The sequence below is a fragment of the Dendrobates tinctorius genome, unplaced genomic scaffold (genome assembly GCF_039654945.1).
Source record: "Dendrobates tinctorius isolate UK_male_01 unplaced genomic scaffold, ASM3965494v1 ptg000113l, whole genome shotgun sequence".
In the NCBI taxonomy this organism is placed as follows: Eukaryota; Metazoa; Chordata; class Amphibia; order Anura; family Dendrobatidae; genus Dendrobates; species Dendrobates tinctorius.
This window is the reverse complement of record NW_027361781.1, coordinates 14,924,842-14,945,096: the sequence shown is the minus strand read 5'-3', so window position 1 is coordinate 14,945,096 and position 20,255 is coordinate 14,924,842. Positions and strand designations below refer to the sequence as shown.

The 20,255-nt window shown below is 52.0% G+C and overlaps 1 protein-coding gene across 13 annotated transcripts in view; it reads right to left on the bottom strand.

The window, feature by feature from the left end:
* Nucleotides 1-20,255, bottom strand: part of CELF4 (CUGBP Elav-like family member 4) — a 1,497,717-nt gene that overhangs the window by 184,257 nt on the left and 1,293,205 nt on the right. For 12 of the 13 annotated variants that reach the window (XR_012234844.1, XM_073589796.1, XM_073589798.1 and 9 more), the window contains one exon: nt 957-1,104. Coding sequence is in view for 12 of the 13 variants with exons in the window: in XM_073589796.1 (XP_073445897.1) it covers nt 957-1,104 (148 nt within the window). In the remaining variant the exon portion in view is untranslated. The remainder of the gene's footprint in view (nt 1-956; nt 1,105-20,255) is intronic. The other variant, XM_073589790.1, reaches the window with a different exon arrangement.

The following is a 20,255-nucleotide window of genomic DNA, read 5'->3' as shown; positions in this document are numbered from 1 at the left end:
TTTTGTTTAAGTATATTGGCATATACAGCTTATCCCGGCTGCATGGCTGCCAAGGGAACCCACTGGCATCATGAAAGGCCCGCTATCAGAATTGTGCTACTTAAATTCCACTGTCGGGAACTAACATAGGTTTTTAAATAGTTAAATAGCAGCAATGGACACTAGCTCTGACCTCTACCATTAGAGGCAGGTGCTGGCTGTGCAACACATCTGGCACCTGCCCATTCCACACACCCCCACCCACTCAATGACGTAATTGTAAATCATGGTGAAAGTGGGTGGCCACTAGCTACTGTGATGTTGGACATATTGCTGCACTGGGGTCCCGAGAGGTCAGGGGGCTCACTCTGGCTAAAAATTATGCTGCTTCTCCTATCCGCAACCACTATCTACCTTTGTTTTCACAATATATTACATACAGTTAAAAGAGGAGATCCCAATACCCTGTCTTTCTGCAGTACATCTTCAGAAACAGCAGCAGGATGGAGGATATTATGTAGCAGTACAGAGCAATATAGCTGTGAATCCAGTGCTAAAGAGAGATAAAACACTTACTAGAAGGCAACAGCCCTATCTGTGTGCATTTCTCTACCCACATGCCCATGATCTCTCTATGTAAAGACCTCTGTATATATATATATATTATCAATAAATTCAGTATTAATGATCAGTGCATGATGTAGAGGAGAGGAAGAGAAGTGGTTATCAAGGTGAGAAAGGCATTTTTCAAAGTTCAACAAAAAGCTGTGATGGCAATGCCCTTCACAAAGTATACAAATGTATCCATCTGTACCTTTCACTTTGGTCAAAAATATCCCAAGACAAGTGGAGCGAGATGGCAAGCTGAAAAAAGGGCGGATCATCTCGCCTCACAAGTCTCAGAATATGGAAAAGGTAGGGATGGACGCAGAAAAATAGAAAAGACTTAGCAGAAGACATCGATGTATATTACCTACCTGATGTTGGTGTCATCGGGGCAGCCGCCAGGCCGTTCATATTCAGAGCAGCCATTTGTTGCATCTGGGCAGCTGCAAAAGCGGCCATCGGATTCAGGTATCCACCCTGTGCTACGGAAGCCATAATGGCGGCCTGTTGCTGCATCAGCTGGAAGAAAGAGAACAGACAAAAAATATCAGAAGTTACGGGCAGGACCCCCCCCAATTCCCCGAAAAGAGAATTGTCATGGTTAAGAGATCTCACAATTATATACAGCATAGAAGCGATCTTCAACTGGTGCAACTGCAACCCTCAGCATGCCCTGACAGCCCGCGGAGCTGGAAGCCCATAATTAGGAGACCACTGATGTCTAATACTTATTATACTCTTCAACAGTGAAGAAGTCTGAACATCTTCTTCTATGACCTACAGACCATGGAGCGATGGGTAGAATTTGTAAAGGACCCTCGTCTCACAGGATCTGGACTCTTCACCAAAAAGGGGCTAAGGAATTGGTTCAAGTGTCATGAAGAAAGAAACCAGAACAAGAGACAAAACCAGTCACCATGATGAAGAGCCCATTTGGATCGTTGCTATAGGGCCAATTCTTCAATGCTATGGGCTGGTCACATGGTCACAAATTGTCTTCTATCTTATTTAAAGTGGAGTACCTTCACCAATCAGCCTCAAGAGGAGAAGCCCTCAAAGAACAGAGTTTGTGGTGACTGGAGAAGTCAATGATCCTCATTTATTTGGGGAGAAGCATCTTGGATTGTGAACTGTATGAGGACCATCTAGTCTATGACCAGACAGACCTTAAATGACACCCTAAGAAGTCGGGCCAGACTATCCTTCAGATGAGGTCATTATTCAGTTTACAGCCCTAGTCTTGAATCCTGGCCAATGCAGACTTTCTCATTGGCATTTCCTGACATCAATGGCATCAAGCATTCATGTCATATGCCACACAGTCATCCCTACAGCTATGCCACTGGTAGTACGGCACATGGACATCATCTGAGGCATATTATCACATTAATGACGCTCCTGTGATTATAGATAAGGACATATAACATTATGTGGCACCAGCAGAGATCTGTCAAATCGCCAACCCATCTATCCTATATCCACCTTAGCCAGTTTTTTCACATCTGAACAAACCATTTCTGTTTAATCTGATCAATCCAGCTCTGCTACTTTCAACAACCTAGTGTCACATGCCCCGTCCTATGTGACACAGCCAGCAGGCCGGTAACTAATACAACAGGACACGGCATGTGTAATTGTCCAGTGTGACATGGCCCGCAGACCGGTAACTAATACAACAAGACACTGGGTATAGGGAAACATTTACAATGGTGGGCCCTGCGATAGGGAAGGGGGAACGTGGAGACCTCCTGTACTCCTTGAGTCAGTGTCCCTAACACTCCTAACGTTCCCTATACAGGCTCCTCACCTGTTGCCGATCAGGATACCTGTCACCCTAGCATACCCTACACCTATTCCTTACTAGGGAGCTGGGTGGTGCAGGCACTGGCCCCACCACTGTACTAACACCAACATGAGGAAAAGTGACAAACAGGGAAACGCTTAGCTTTGCTCTGATGCACTTGCTCCTGGCAACAGAGTCCAACACCTGAGTGCATCTTCCTCCCACCGTGTCCAACACATGTGTGCAGCTTTACAGCAACAGCGTCCAGCACCCGAGTGCCGCCTTGGAGCAACAGAGTCCAGCACCTGAATGCAGCTGTCCGGCAACATTGTCCAGCACCTGAGTGCAACTGTCCAGCAACGGAGTCAAGCACCTGAGTGCAGCTTCCAGCAACAGAGTCCAGCAACTGAGTGCAGCTCTACACCATAGCTGCCACTCCACCAAGCTTTACACGAACTCCTCGCTGACACCATAGCTGCCACTCCAGGACTCTGACTGAGCTGCCCTGGACTCTCCTCAGCTCCTTCCTTCACCCAGGATGGTTGGAAAAGACCAACAGTATCACCAACGTGAGTGAGCACAACTGACACACCTTTATTGAGTAAGCACACCTGTTATTGATTCCCGTGCAATTATACTAACCATCACCGGGGGCAAAACTATCTCTAAAAACACCAGTGCAATGACCATGCTGGCCACCGGGGGCAAAACTATCTCTAAGCACAAAGTTTAGAGAGAGAAAAAAAAGGTTACCAGTGCTCTTATCTGACATGATCCAGCATGGATCATGACACCTAGTAATGCCACATCTGACCTATCCAGTTCTGCTTTTTTACCAATCCAACTCCGCAACTTCCAATAATTCAGCTATTCCAAGTCTGACCATCCAGCTTCTACATCTGATGTACATCACATCCATCCAATCCAGCTAAGCCACCTCTGACAAATCTACTTTTACTTCATTTTACCTTTCCAGCTCTGCTACATCCGACCAATCTAGCTATTCCACATCTGACCAATCAGCCTCTGCTACATCCAACCAACTCTCCTATACCAAATCCAATGAGCCTAGCTATACGCAAACTGACCAATCCAGCTCTGCTCCAACTAATGTAATTAGCTCTGCTACAGCCAATTGCCCCTGCTATGTCACATCTGACCAATGTAGAAGCTCACACATCCAACTAAGGCCCCCATAAACATGTTGGCTGAACCTGCCGATATCAATGGGTTCGGCCAACGTTCTAACGTGTTTGGAGACAACGGCCGACTGATGGTCGGGAGAGATGTTGATCGGACAGATTAAATTTGGGACTGGTGATAGCATTGTTCTCCCAGAGATAAGCCGGATATTTCTCATAGAGAACGCAGGTAGTGCCGTTCGCGGATACGGTGTTATCCAGCATGGTCGGATGCTAACCGAGTGTCTTCAGGGTGCTCAAAAAATATGTTCGAGTCCTTGCAGCTGCATGTTTCACAGCTGTTTGTTAGATAATCCTTGCATGTGTTGCGGCTGTTGAACAGCCATGAGACATGCAGCCATAGTAACTCGAACATATTTTTCGAGCACGCCGGAGACACTCGGTTAGCACCTGAGAATGCTCAGCTACAGTATGTGAGCACACCTGTGTATGGAAGAGTCAGCTGTGTGAGGACTCCTGTGTATGGAAGAGTCGGCTGTGTGAGCACGCCTGTATATGGAAGAGTCGGCTGTGTGAGCACGCCTGTGTATGGAAGAGTCGGCTGTGTGAGCACGCCTGTGTATGGAAGAGTCGGCTGTGTGAGCACGCCTGTATATGGAAGAGTCGGCTGTGTGAGCACGCCTGTGTATGGAAGAGTCGGCTGTGTGAGCACGCCTGTATATGGAAGAGTCGGCTGTGTGAGCACGCCTGTGTATGGAAGAGTCGGATATGTGAGCACACCAGGGTATGGAAGAGTCGGCTGTGTGAACACACCTGTATATGGAAGAGTCGGCTGTGTGAGCACGCCTGTGTATGGAAGAGTCGGATATGTGAACACGCATGTGTATGGAAGAGTCGGCTATGTGAGCACACCTGTGTATGGAAGAGTCGGCTGTGTGAGCACGCCTGTATATGGAAGAGTCGGCTGTGTGAACACGCATGTGTATGGAAGAGTCGGCTGTGTGAGCACGCCTGTGTATGGAAGAGTCGGATATGTGAGCACGCATGTGTATGGAAGAGTCGGCTATGTGAGCACACCTGTGTATGGAAGAGTCGGCTGTGTGAACACGCATGTGTATGGAAGAGTCGGCTGTGTGAGCACGCCTGTGTATGGAAGAGTCGGATATGTGAGCACGCCTGTGTATGGAAGAGTCGGCTGTGTGAACACACCTGTATATGGAAGAGTCGGCTGTGTGAGCACACCTGTGTATGGAAGAGTCAGCTGTGTGAGGACTCCTGTGTATGGAAGAGTCGGCTGTGTGAGCACGCCTGTGTATGGAAGAGTCGGCTGTGTGAGCACGCCTGTATATGGAAGATTCGGCTGTGTGAGCACGCCTGTGTATGGAAGAGTCGGATATGTGAGCACACCTGGGTATGGAAGAGTCGGCTGTGTGAACACACCTGTATATGGAAAAGTCGGCTGTGTGAACACGCATGTGCATGGAAGAGTCGGCTGTGTGAGCACACCTGTGTATTGAAGAGTCGGCTGTGTGAACACGCATGTGTATGGAAGACTCTTGCATACACAGGTGTGCTCACACAGCCGACTCTTCCATACCCAGGTGTGTGAGCACACCTGGGTATGGAAGAGTCGGCTGTGTGAGCACACCTGTGTATGCAAGAGTCGGCTGTGTGAACACGCATGTGTATGGAAGAGTCGGCTGTGTGAGCACGCCTGTGTATGGAAGAGTCGGATATGTGAGCACGCCTGTGTATGGAAGAGTCGGCTGTGTGAGCACACCTGTATATGGAAGAGTCGGCTGTGTGAGCACACCTGTGTATGGAAGAGTCGGCTGTGTGAACACGCATGTGTATGGAAGAGTCGGCTGTGTGAGCACGCCTGTGTATGGAAGAGTCGGATATGTGAGCACGCCTGTGTATGGAAGAGTCGGATATGTGAACACACCTGTGTATGGAAGAGTCGGCTGTGTGAACACAAATGTGTATGGAAGAGTCAGCTGTGTGAGCACGCCTGTGCATGGAAGAGTCGGCTGTGTGAACACACCTGTGTATGGAAAGGTCGGCTGTGTGAGCACGCCTGTGTATGGAAGAGTCGGATATGTCAGCACACCTGGGTATGGAAGAGTCGGCTGTGTGAGCACACCTGTATATGGAAGAGTCGGCTGTGTGAACACGCATGTGTATGGAAGAGTCAGCTGTGTGAGCACGCCTGTGTATGGAAGAGTCGGCTGTGTGAGCACGCCTGTGTATGGAAGAGTCGGCTGTGTGAGCACGCCTGTGTATGGAAGAGTCGGCTGTGTGAACACGCATGTGTATGGAAGAGTCGGCTGTGTGAGCATGCCTGTGTATGGAAGAGTCGGATATGTGAGCACGCCTGTGTATGGAAGAGTCGGCTGTGTGAGCACACCTGTGTATGGAAGAGTCGGCTGTGTGAACACGCATGTGTATGGAAGAGTCGGCTGTGTGAGCACGCCTGTGTATGGAAGAGTCGGATATGTGAGCACGCATGTGTATGGAAGAGTCGGCTATGTGAGCACACCTGTGTATGGAAGAGTCGGCTGTGTGAGCACACCTGTGTATGCAAGAGTCGGCTGTGTGAACACGCATGTGTATGGAAGAGTCGGCTGTGTGAGCACGCCTGTGTATGGAAGAGTCGGATATGTGAACACGCATGTGTATGGAAGAGTCGGCTATGTGAGCACACCTGTATATGGAAGAGTCGGCTGTGTCAACACGCATGTGTATGGAAGAGTCGGCTGTGTGAGCACGCCTGTGTATGGAAGAGTCGGATATGTGAGCACGCATGTGTATGGAAGAGTCGGCTATGTGAGCACACCTGTGTATGGAAGAGTCGGCTGTGTGAACACGCATGTGTATGGAAGAGTCGGCTGTGTGAGCACGCCTGTGTATGGAAGAGTCGGATATGTGAGCACGCAAGTGTATGGAAGAGTCGGCTATGTGAGCACACCTGTGTATGGAAGAGTCGGCTGTGTGAGCACGCCTGTGTATGGAAGAGTCGGATATGTGAGCACGCCTGTGTATGGAAGAGTCGGCTGTGTGAACACACCTGTATATGGAAGAGTCGGCTGTGTGAGCACACCTGTGTATGGAAGAGTCAGCTGTGTGAGGACTCCTGTGTATGGAAGAGTCGGCTGTGTGAGCACGCCTGTATATGGAAGAGTCGGCTGTGTGAGCACGCCTGTGTATGGAAGAGTCGGCTGTGTGAGCACGCCTGTGTATGGAAGAGTCGGCTGTGTGAGCACGCCTGTATATGGAAGATTCGGCTGTGTGAGCACGCCTGTGTATGGAAGAGTCGGATATGTGAGCACACCTGGGTATGGAAGAGTCGGCTGTGTGAACACACCTGTATATGGAAGAGTCGGCTGTGTGAACACGCATGTGCATGGAAGAGTCGGCTGTGTGAGCACACCTGTGTATTGAAGAGTCGGCTGTGTGAACACGCATGTGTATGGAAGAGTCGGCTGTGTGAGCACACCTGGGTATGGAAGAGTCGGCTGTGTGAGCACACCTGTGTATGCAAGAGTCGGCTGTGTGAACACGCATGTGTATGGAAGAGTCGGCTGTGTGAGCACGCCTGTGTATGAAAGAGTCGGATATGTGAGCACGCCTGTGTATGGAAGAGTCGGCTGTGTGAACACGCATGTGTATGGAAGAGTCGGCTGTGTGAGCACGCCTGTATATGGAAGAGTCAGATATGTGAGCACGCCTGTGTATGGAAGAGTCGGCTGTGTGAACACACCTGTATATGGAAGAGTCGGCTGTGTGAACACGCCTGGGTATGGAAGAGTCGGCTGTGTGAACACAAATGTGTATGGAAGAGTCAGCTGTGTGAGCACGCCTGTGCATGGAAGAGTCGGCTGTGTGAACACACCTGTGTATGGAAAGGTTGGCTGTGTGAGCACGCCTGTGTATGGAAGAGTCGGATATGTCAGCACACCTGGGTATGGAAAAGTCGGCTGTGTGAGCACAACTGTATATGGAAGAGTCGGCTGTGTGAACACGCATGTGTATGGAAGAGTCGGCTGTGTGAGCACGCCTGTGTATGGAAGAGTCGGCTGTGTGAGCACGCCTGTGTATGGAAGAGTCGGCTGTGTGAGCACGCCTGTGTATGGAAGAGTCGGCTGTGTGAACACGCATGTGTATGGAAGAGTCGGCTGTGTGAGCACGCCTGTGTATGGAAGAGTCGGCTGTGTGAACACGCATGTGTATGGAAGAGTCGGCTGTGTGAGCACGCCTGTGTATGGAAGAGTCGGATATGTGAGCACGCCTGTGTATGGAAGAGTCGGCTGTGTGAGCACACCTGTGTATGGAAGAGTCGGCTGTGTGAACACGCATGTGTATGGAAGAGTCGGCTGTGTGAGCACGCCTGTGTATGGAAGAGTCGGATATGTGAGCACGCCTGTGTATGGAAGAGTCGGCTGTGTGAATACACCTGTATATGGAAGAGTCGGCTGTGTGAACACGCATGTGTATGGAAGAGTCGGCTGTGTGAGCACGCCTGTGCATGGAAGAGTCGGCTGTGTGAACACGCCTGTGTATGGAAGAGTCGGATATGTGAGCACACCTGGGTATGGAAGAGTCAGCTGTGTGAACACACCTGTATATGGAAGAGTCGGCTGTGTGAACACGCATGTGTATGGAAGAGACGGCTGTGTGAGCACACCTGTGTATTAAAGAGTCGGCTGTGTGAACACGCATGTGTATGGAAGAGTCGGCTGTGTGAGCACACCTGTGTATGGAAGAGTCGGCTGTGTGAACACGCATGTGTATGGAAGAGTCGGCTGTGTGAGAACGCCTGTGTATGGAAGAGTCGGCTGTGTGAACACGCATGTGTATGGAAGAGTCGGCTGTGTGAGCACGCCTGTGTATGGAAGAGTCGGATATGTGAGCACGCCTGTATATGGAAGAGTCGGCTGTGTGAACACGCATGTGTATGGAAGAGTCGGCTGTATGAGCACGCCTGTGTATGGAAGAGTCGGCTGTGTGAGCACGCCTGTGTATGGAAGAGTCGGATATGTGAGCACACCTGTGTATGGAAGAGTCGGCTGTGTGAGCACACCTGTGTATGGAAGAGTCGGCTATGTGAGCACACCTGTGTATGGAAGAGTCGGCTGTGTGAACACGCATGTGTATGGAAGAGTCGGCTGTGTGAGCACGCCTGTGTATGGAAGAGTCGGATATGTGAGCACGCAAGTGTATGGAAGAGTCGGCTATGTGAGCACACCTGTGTATGGAAGAGTCGGCTGTGTGAACACGCATGTGTATGGAAGAGTCGGCTGTGTGAGCACGCCTGTGTATGGAAGAGTCGGATATGTGAGCACGCCTGTGTATGGAAGAGTCGGCTGTGTGAAGACACCTGTATATGGAAGAGTCGGCTGTGTGAGCACACCTGTGTATGGAAGAGTCAGCTGTGTGAGGACTCCTGTGTATGGAAGAGTCGGCTGTGTGAGCACGCCTGTATATGGAAGAGTCGGCTGTGTGAGCACGCCTGTGTATGGAAGAGTCGGCTGTGTGAGCACGCCTGTATATGGAAGATTCGGCTGTGTGAGCACGCCTGTGTATGGAAGAGTCGGATATGTGAGCACACCTGGGTATGGAAGAGTCGGCTGTGTGAACACACCTGTATATGGAAGAGTCGGCTGTGTGAACACGCATGTGCATGGAAGAGTCGGCTGTGTGAGCACACCTGTGTATTGAAGAGTCGGCTGTGTGAACACGCATGTGTATGGAAGAGTCGGCTGTGTGAGCACACCTGGGTATGGAAGAGTCGGCTGTGTGAGCACACCTGTGTATGCAAGAGTCGGCTGTGTGAACACGCATGTGTATGGAAGAGTCGGCTGTGTGAGCACGCCTGTGTATGAAAGAGTCGGATATGTGAGCACGCCTGTGTATGGAAGAGTCGGCTGTGTGAACACGCATGTGTATGGAAGAGTCGGCTGTATGAGCACGCCTGTATATGGAAGAGTCGGATATGTGAGCACGCCTGTGTATGGAAGAGTCGGCTGTGTGAACACACCTGTATATGGAAGAGTCGGCTGTGTGAACACGCCTGGGTATGGAAGAGTCGGCTGTGTGAACACAAATGTGTATGGAAGAGTCAGCTGTGTGAGCACGCCTGTGCATGGAAGAGTCGGCTGTGTGAACACACCTGTGTATGGAAAGGTTGGCTGTGTGAGCACGCCTGTGTATGGAAGAGTCGGATATGTCAGCACACCTGGGTATGGAAGAGTCGGCTGTGTGAGCACACCTGTATATGGAAGAGTCGGCTGTGTGAACAAGCATGTGTATGGAAGAGTCGGCTGTGTGAGCACGCCTGTGTATGGAAGAGTCGGCTGTGTGAGCACGCCTGTGTATGGAAGAGTCGGCTGTGTGAGCACGCCTGTGTATGGAAGAGTCGGCTGTGTGAACACGCATGTGTATGGAAGAGTCGGCTGTGTGAGCACGCCTGTGTATGGAAGAGTCGGATATGTGAGCACGCCTGTGTATGGAAGAGTCGGCTGTGTGAGCACACCTGTGTATGGAAGAGTCGGCTGTGTGAACACGCATGTGTATGGAAGAGTCGGCTGTGTGAGCACGCCTGTGTATGGAAGAGTCGGATATGTGAGCACGCCTGTGTATGGAAGAGTCGGCTGTGTGAATACACCTGTATATGGAAGAGTCGGCTGTGTGAACACGCATGTGTATGGAAGAGTCGGCTGTGTGAGCACGCCTGTGCATGGAAGAGTCGGCTGTGTGAACACACCTGTGTATGGAAGAGTCGGATATGTGAGCACACCTGGGTATGGAAGAGTCAGCTGTGTGAACACACCTGTATATGGAAGAGTCGGCTGTGTGAACACGCATGTGTATGGAAGAGACGGCTGTGTGAGCACACCTGTGTATTAAAGAGTCGGCTGTGTGAACACGCATGTGTATGGAAGAGTCGGCTGTGTGAGCACACCTGTGTATGGAAGAGTCGGCTGTGTGAACACGCATGTGTATGGAAGAGTCGGCTGTGTGAGAACGCCTGTGTTTGGAAGAGTCGGCTGTGTGAACACGCATGTGTATGGAAGAGTCGGCTGTGTGAGCACGCCTGTGTATGGAAGAGTCGGATATGTGAGCACGCCTGTATATGGAAGAGTCGGCTGTGTGAACACGCATGTGTATGGAAGAGTCGGCTGTATGAGCACGCCTGTGTATGGAAGAGTCGGCTGTGTGAGCACGCCTGTGTATGGAAGAGTCGGATATGTGAGCACACCTGTGTATGGAAGAGTCGGCTGTGTGAGCACACCTGTATATGGAAGAGTCGGCTGTGTGAACACGCATGTGTATGGAAGAGTCGGCTGTGCGAGCACGCCTGTGTATGGAAGAGTCGGCTGTGTGAGCACGCCTGTGTATGGAAGAGTCGGCTGTGTGAGCACGCCTGTGTATGGAAGAGTCGGCTGTGTGAACACGCATGTGTATGGAAGAGTCGGCTGTGTGAGCACGCCTGTGTATGGAAGAGTCGGATATGTGAGCACGCCTGTGTATGGAAGAGTCGGCTGTGTGAGCACACCTGTGTATGGAAGAGTCGGCTGTGTGAACACGCATGTGTATGGAAGAGTCGGCTGTGTGAGCACGCCTGTGTATGGAAGAGTCGGATATGTGAGCACGCCTGTGTATGGAAGAGTCGGCTGTGTGAATACACCTGTATATGGAAGAGTCGGCTGTGTGAACACGCATGTGTATGGAAGAGTCGGCTGTGTGAGCACGCCTGTGCATGGAAGAGTCGGATATGTGAGCACACCTGGGTATGGAAGAGTCAGCTGTGTGAACACACCTGTATATGGAAGAGTCGGCTGTGTGAACACGCATGTGTATGGAAGAGACGGCTGTGTGAGCACACCTGTGTATTAAAGAGTCGGCTGTGTGAACACGCATGTGTATGGAAGAGTCGGCTGTGTGAGCACACCTGTGTATGGAAGAGTCGGCTGTGTGAACACGCATGTGTATGGAAGAGTCGGCTGTGTGAGCACGCCTGTGTATGGAAGAGTCGGCTGTGTGAACACGCATGTGTATGGAAGAGTCGGCTGTGTGAGCACGCCTGTGTATGGAAGAGTCGGATATGTGAGCACGCCTGTATATGGAAGAGTCGGCTGTGTGAACACGCATGTGTATGGAAGAGTCGGCTGTATGAGCACGCCTGTGTATGGAAGAGTCGGCTGTGTGAGCACGCCTGTGTATGGAAGAGTCGGATATGTGAGCACACCTGTGTATGGAAGAGTCGGCTGTGTGAGCACACCTGTATATGGAAGAGTCGGCTGTGTGAACACGCATGTGCATGGAAGAGTCGGCTGTGTGAGCACACCTGTGTATTGAAGAGTCGGCTGTGTGAACACGCATGTGTATGGAAGAGTCGGCTGTGTGAGCACGCCTGTGTATGGAAGAGTCGGCTGTGTGAACACGCCTGTGTATGGAAGAGTCGGCTGTGTGAGCACGCCTGTGTATGGAAGAGTCGGATATGTGAGCACACCTGTGTATGGAAGAGTCAGCTGTGTGAGCACACCTGTATATGGAAGAGTTGGCTGTGTGAACACGCATGTGTATGGAAGAGTCGGCTGTGTGAGCACGCCTGTGTATGGAAGAGTCGGCTGTGTGAGCACGCCTGTGTATGGAAGAGTCGGCTGTGTTAACACGCTTGTATATGGAAGAGTCGGCTGTGTGAGCACGCCTATGTATGGAAGAGTCGGCTGTGTGAGCACACCTGTGTATGGAAGAGTCGGCTGTGTGAGCACGCCTGTGTATGGAAGAGTCGGCTGTGTGAGCACACCTGTGTATGCAAGAGTCGGCTGTGTGAACACGCATGTGTATGGAAGAGTCGGCTGTGTGAGCACGCCTGTGTATGGAAGAGTCGGATATGTGAGCACGCCTGTGTATGGAAGAGTCGGATATGTGAGCACACCTGTGTATGGAAGAGTCGGCTGTGTGAGCACACCTGTGTATGGAAGAGTCGGCTGTGTGAGCACGCCTGTGTATGCAAGAGTCGGCTGTGTGAGCACACCTGTGTATGCAAGAGTCGGCTGTGTGAACACGCATGTGTATGGAAGAGTCGGCTGTGTGAGCACGCCTGTGTATGGAAGAGTCGGCTGTGTGAGCACGCCTGTGTATGGAAGAGTCGGATATGTGAGCACACCTGTGTATGGAAGAGTCGGCTGTGTGAGCACACCTGTATATGGAAGAGTCGGCTGTGTGAACACGCATGTGTATGGAAGAGTCGGCTGTGTGAGCACGCCTGTGTATGGAAGAGTCGGCTGTGTGAGCACGCCTGTGTATGGAAGAGTCGGCTGTGTGAGCACGCCTGTGTATGGAAGAGTCGGCTGTGTGAACACTCCTGTGTATGGAAGAGTCGGCTGTATGAGCACGCCTGTGTATGGAAGAGTCGGATATGTGAGCACACCTGTGTATGGAAGAGTCGGCTGTGTGAGCACACCTGTATATGGAAGAGTTGGCTGTGTGAACACGCATGTGTATGGAAGAGTCGGCTGTGTGAGCACGCCTGTGTATGGAAGAGTCGGCTGTGTGAGCACGCCTGTGTATGGAAGAGTCGGCTGTGTGAGCACGCCTGTGTATGGAAGAGTCGGCTGTGTGAACACGCCTGTATATGGAAGAGTCGGCTGTGTGAGCACGCCTGTGTATGGAAGAGTCGGCTGTGTGAGCACACCTGTGTATGGAAGAGTCGGCTGTGTGAGCACGCCTGTGTATGGAAGAGTCGGCTTTTTGAGCACGCCTGTGTATGGAAGAGTCGGCTGTGTGAACACGCCTGTGTATGGAAGAGTCGGCTGTGTGAGCACGCCTGTGTATGGAAGAGTCGGCTGTGTGAACACGCATGTGTATGGAAGAGTCGGCTGTGTGAGCACGCCTGTGTATGGAAGAGTCGGCTGTGTGAACACGCCTGTGTATGGAAGAGTCGGCTGTGTGAGCACGCCTGTGTATGGAAGAGTCGGATATGTGAGCACACCTGTGTATGGAAGAGTCAGCTGTGTGAGCACACCTGTATATGGAAGAGTTGGCTGTGTGAACACGCATGTGTATGGAAGAGTCGGCTGTGTGAGCACGCCTGTGTATGGAAGAGTCGGCTGTGTGAGCACGCCTGTGTATGGAAGAGTCGGCTGTGTTAACACGCCTGTATATGGAAGAGTCGGCTGTGTGAGCACGCCTATGTATGGAAGAGTCGGCTGTGTGAGCACACCTGTGTATGGAAGAGTCGGCTGTGTGAGCACGCCTGTGTATGGAAGAGTCGGCTGTGTGAGCACACCTGTGTATGCAAGAGTCGGCTGTGTGAACACGCATGTGTATGGAAGAGTCGGCTGTGTGAGCACGCCTGTGTATGGAAGAGTCGGATATGTGAGCACGCCTGTGTATGGAAGAGTCGGCTGTGTGAGCACACCTGTGTATGGAAGAGTCGGCTGTGTGAACACGCATGTGTATGGAAGAGTCGGCTGTGTGAGCACGCCTGTGTATGGAAGAGTCGGATATGTGAGCACGCCTGTGTATGGAAGAGTCGGCTGTGTGAACACACCTGTATATGGAAGAGTCGGCTGTGTGAACACGCCTGTGTATGGAAGAGTCGGCTGTGTGAACACGCATGTGTATGGAAGAGTCAGCTGTGTGAGCACGCCTGTGCATGGAAGAGTCGGCTGTGTGAGCACACCTGTGTATGGAAAAGTCGGCTGTGTGAGCACGCCTGTGTATGGAAGAGTCGGATATGTCAGCACACCTGGGTATGGAAGAGTCGGCTGTGTGAGCACACCTGTATATGGAAGAGTCGGCTGTGTGAACACGCATGTGTATGGAAGAGTCGGCTGTGTGAGCACGCCTGTGTATGGAAGAGTCGGCTGTGTGAGCACGCCTGTGTATGGAAGAGTCGGCTGTGTGAGCACGCCTGTGTATGGAAGAGTCGGCTGTGTGAACACGCATGTGTATGGAAGAGTCGGCTGTGTGAGCACGCCTGTGTATGGAAGAGTCGGATATGTGAGCACGCCTGTGTATGGAAGAGTCGGCTGTGTGAGCACACCTGTGTATGGAAGAGTCGGCTGTGTGAACACGCATGTGTATGGAAGAGTCGGCTGTGTGAGCACGCCTGTGTATGGAAGAGTCGGCTGTGTGAGCACGCCTGTGTATGGAAGAGTCGGATATGTGAGCACACCTGGGTATGGAAGAGTCAGCTGTGTGAACACACCTGTATATGGAAGAGTCGGCTGTGTGAACACGCATGTGTATGGAAGAGTCGGCTGTGTGAGCACACCTGTGTATTGAAGAGTCGGCTGTGTGAACACGCATGTGTATGGAAGAGTCGGCTGTGTGAACACGCATGTGTATGGAAGAGTCGGCTGTGTGAGCACGCCTGTGTATGGAAGAGTCGGATATGTGAGCACGCCTGTATATGGAAGAGTCGGCTGTGTGAACACACATGTGTATGGAAGAGTCGGCTGTATGAGCACGCCTGTGTATGGAAGAGTCGGCTGTGTGAGCACGCCTGTGTATGGAAGAGTCGGATATGTGAGCACACCTGTGTATGGAAGAGTCGGCTGTGTGAGCACACCTGTATATGGAAGAGTCGGCTGTGTGAACACGCATGTGTATGGAAGAGTCGGCTGTGTGAGCACGCCTGTGTATGGAAGAGTCGGCTGTGTGAGCACGCCTGTGTATGGAAGAGTCGGCTGTGTGAGCACGCCTGTGTATGGAAGAGTCGGCTGTGTGAAGACGCCTGTGTATGGAAGAGTCGGCTGTATGAGCACGCCTGTGTATGGAAGAGTCGGATATGTGAGCACACCTGTGTATGGAAGAGTCGGCTGTGTGAGCACACCTGTATATGGAAGAGTTGGCTGTGTGAACACGCATGTGTATGGAAGAGTCGGCTGTGTGAGCACGCCTGTGTATGGAAGAGTCGGCTGTGTGAGCACGCCTGTGTATGGAAGAGTCGGCTGTGTGAGCACGCCTGTGTATGGAAGAGTCGGCTGTGTGAACACGCCTGTATATGGAAGAGTCGGCTGTGTGAGCACGCCTGTGTATGGAAGAGTCGGCTGTGTGAGCACACCTGTGTATGGAAGAGTCGGCTGTGTGAGCACGCCTGTGTATGGAAGAGTCGGCTTTTTGAGCACGCCTGTGTATGGAAGAGTCGGCTGTGTGAACACGCCTGTGTATGGAAGAGTCGGCTGTGTGAGCACGCCTGTGTATGGAAGAGTCGGCTGTGTGAACACGCATGTGTATGGAAGAGTCGGCTGTGTGAGCACGCCTGTGTATGGAAGAGTCGGCTGTGTGAACACGCCTGTGTATGGAAGAGTCGGCTGTGTGAGCACGCCTGTGTATGGAAGAGTCGGATATGTGAGCACACCTGTGTATGGAAGAGTCAGCTGTGTGAGCACACCTGTATATGGAAGAGTTGGCTGTGTGAACACGCATGTGTATGGAAGAGTCGGCTGTGTGAGCACGCCTGTGTATGGAAGAGTCGGCTGTGTGAGCACGCCTGTGTATGGAAGAGTCGGCTGTGTTAACACGCCTGTATATGGAAGAGTCGGCTGCGTGAGCACGCCTATGTATGGAAGAGTCGGCTGTGTGAGCACACCTGTGTATGGAAGAGTCGGCTGTGTGAGCACGCCTGTGTATGGAAGAGTCGGCTGTGTGAGCACACCTGTGTATGCAAGAGTCGGCTGTGTGAACACGCATGTGTATGGAAGAGTCGGCTGTGTGAGCACGCCTGTGTATGGAAGAGTCGGATATGTGAGCACGCCTGTGTATGGAAGAGTCGGCTGTGTGAGCACACCTGTGTATGGAAGAGTCGGCTGTGTGAACACGCATGTGTATGGAAGAGTCGGCTGTGTGAGCACGCCTGTGTATGGAAGAGTCGGATATGTGAGCACGCCTGTGTATGGAAGAGTCGGCTGTGTGAACACACCTGTATATGGAAGAGTCGGCTGTGTGAACACGCCTGTGTATGGAAGAGTCGGCTGTGTGAACACGCATGTGTATGGAAGAGTCAGCTGTGTGAGCACGCCTGTGCATGGAAGAGTCGGCTGTGTGAGCACACCTGTGTATGGAAAAGTCGGCTGTGTGAGCACGCCTGTGTATGGAAGAGTCGGATATGTCAGCACACCTGGGTATGGAAGAGTCGGCTGTGTGAGCACACCTGTATATGGAAGAGTCGGCTGTGTGAACACGCATGTGTATGGAAGAGTCGGCTGTGTGAGCACGCCTGTGTATGGAAGAGTCGGCTGTGTGAGCACGCCTGTGTATGGAAGAGTCGGCTGTGTGAGCACGCCTGTGTATGGAAGAGTCGGCTGTGTGAACACGCATGTGTATGGAAGAGTCGGCTGTGTGAGCACGCCTGTGTATGGAAGAGTCGGATATGTGAGCACGCCTGTGTATGGAAGAGTCGGCTGTGTGAGCACACCTGTGTATGGAAGAGTCGGCTGTGTGAACACGCATGTGTATGGAAGAGTCGGCTGTGTGAGCACGCCTGTGTATGGAAGAGTCGGCTGTGTGAGCACGCCTGTGTATGGAAGAGTCGGATATGTGAGCACACCTGGGTATGGAAGAGTCAGCTGTGTGAACACACCTGTATATGGAAGAGTCGGCTGTGTGAACACGCATGTGTATGGAAGAGTCGGCTGTGTGAGCACACCTGTGTATTGAAGAGTCGGCTGTGTGAACACGCATGTGTATGGAAGAGTCGGCTGTGTGAGCACACCTTTGTATGGAAGAGTCGGCTGTGCGAACACACCTGTATATGGAAGAGTCGGCTGTGTGAACACGCATGTGTATGGAAGAGTCCGCTGTATGAGCACGCCTGTGTATGGAAGAGTCGGCTGTGTGAGCACACCTGTGCATGGAAAAGTCGGCTGTGTGAGCACGCCTGTGTATGGAAGAGTCGGATATGTGAGCACACCTGGGTATGGAAGAGTCAGCTGTGTGAACACACCTGTATATGGAAGAGTCGGCTGTGTGAACACGCATGTGTATGGAAGAGTCGGCTGTGTGAGCACACCTGTGTATTGAAGAGTCGGCTGTGTGAACACGCATGTGTATGGAAGAGTCGGCTGTGTGAGCACACCTGTGTATGGAAGAGTCGGCTGTGTGAACACACCTGTATATGGAAGAGTCGGCTGTGTGAGCACACCTGTGTATGGAAAAGTCGGCTGTGTGAGCACGCCTGTGTATGGAAGAGTCGGATATGTGAGCACACCTGGGTATGGAAGAGTCGGCTGTGTGAGCACACCTGTATATGGAAGAGTCGGCTGTGTGAACACGCATGTGTATGGAAGAGTCGGCTGTGTGAGCACGCCTGTGTATGGAAAAGTCGGCTGTGTGAACACGCCTGTGTATGGAAGAGTCGGCTGTGTGAGCACGCCTGTGTATGGAAGAGTCGGCTGTGTGAGCATGCCTGTGTATGGAAGAGTCGGCTGTGTGAGCACGCCTGTGTATGGAAGAGTCGGCTGTGTGAACACGCCTGTGTATGGAAGAGTCGGCTGTGTGAGCACGCCTGTGTATGGAAGAGTCGGATATGTGAGCACACTTGTGTATGGAAGAGTCGGCTGTGTGAGCACACCTGTATATGGAAGAGTTGGCTGTGTGAGCACGCCTGTGTATGGAAGAGTCGGCTGTGTGAGCACGCCTGTGTATGGAAGAGTCGGCTGTGTGAGCATGCCTGTGTATGGAAGAGTCGGCTGTGTGAGCACGCCTGTGTATGGAAGAGTCGGCTGTGTGAACACGCCTGTGTATGGAAGAGTCGGCTGTGTGAGCACGCCTGTGTATGGAAGAGTCGGATATGTGAGCACACTTGTGTATGGAAGAGTCGGCTGTGTGAGCACACCTGTATATGGAAGAGTTGGCTGTGTGAGCACGCCTGTGTATGGAAGAGTCGGCTGTGTGAGCACGCCTGTGTATGGAAGAGTCGGCCGTGTGAACACGCCTGTATATGGAAGAGTCGGCTGTGTGAGCACGCCTGTGTATGGAAGAGTCGGCTGTGTGAGCACGCCTGTGTATGGAAGAGTCGGCTGTGTGAGCGCGCCTGTGTATGGAAGAGTCGGCTGTGTGAACACGCCTGTGTATGGAAGAGTCGGCTGTGTGAGCACGCCTGTGTATGTAAGAGTCGGATATGTGAGCACACCTGTGTATGGAAGAGTCGGCTGTGTGAGCACACCTGTATATGGAAGAGTTGGCTGTGTGAACACACATGTGTATGGAAGTGTCGGCTGTGTGAGCACGCCTGTGTATTGAAGAGTCGGCTGTGTGAGCACGCCTGTGTATGGAAGAGTCGGCTGTGTGAACACGCCTGTATATGGAAGAGTCGGCTGTGTGAGCACACCTGTGTATGGAAGAGTCAGCTGTGTGAGCACGCCTGTGTATGGAAGAGTCGGCTGTGTGAGCACGCCTGTGTATGGAAGAGTCGGCTGTGTGAACACGCCTGTATATGGAAGAGTCGGCTGTGTGAGCACGCCTGTGTATGGAAGAGTCGGCTGTGTGAACACGCCTGTGTATGGAAGAGTCGGCTGTGTGAGCACACCTGTGTATGGAAGAGTTGGGTGTGTGAGCACGCCTGTGTGTGGAAGAGTTGGCTGTGTGAGCACGCCTGTGTATGGAAGAGTCAGCTGTGTGAGCACGCCTGTGTATGGAAGAGTCGGCTGTGTGAACACGCCTGTGTATGGAAGAGTTGGCTGTACGAACACACCTGTGTATGGAAGAGTTGGGTGTGTGAGCACGCCTGTGTGTGGAAGAGTCGGCTGTGTGAGCACGCCTGTGTATGGAAGAGTCAGCTGTGTGAGCACGCCTGTGTATGGAAGAGTCGGCTGTGTGAACACGCCTGTGTATGGAAGAGTTGGCTGTACGAACACACCTGTGTATGGAAGAGTCGGCTGTGTGAGCACGCCTGTGTATGGAAGTGTCGGCTGTGTGAGTGTAGGAAGATGGACAGGTACCGGTGGTACCTCTCTCGCATCGGTTCTGGAACTATCGGGGCTGTCACCATTGTTGCAGGGGGGAAAGTTTTCTGACCTAGACAGACCTTGGCACTCGACTATAGGGGGCGTGTCAGGGATAAAAGGGAAATTGTGCAGGAAAGGAGGACACTTGGCGGGAAGACAGAGTGCGCAGCAGGAGAAGGTTGATTCACTCTCCGTGGAAGGACGCACATGTACAGGCCCACGCTGCAGCTCCCTAGCCCACACGCACACTGACTGTGAACAATGTAATTCTGTGTGCCCGCTCACCCCTGTCACAGAGAATTCGACCCGCACTGTTCTGCTGACAGAGTGAATCATACAGAGCCGGGTAGCTTCATCTCCGCCTCTGAAGTGAGTCACACTCCGACGGTACCACAGACTACTTCACACCATGGACGTCGCCCCGGGAACGCAGGACCTCGCCTAGGAGTGCCAGGATATGCCGCTTCCGTCAGGAGACAGTGCCTCAACTTTCTTCAGGATCAGGTCAGAGACTTCACGCGTCACTTTTGGTGCCACGGTGGGATTACAAGCTTCCACAGCCCCGGAAACCATCAGACTGATAAGTTTACCTGTTTCATAACCCATTGTTCTTACCCTGACACAATACTCAGTATTGCTCCCCTCACAACTCTTACTCTCCCTTCATGGAGTATCCCCTGTAATAAATCCTTTAACTCTTGCTCTGCATCCTCCTCGTCACTGCATCCCGCATACCTTCAATTCTACATGAGCACACCTGTGTATGGAAGAGTTGGCTGTACGAGC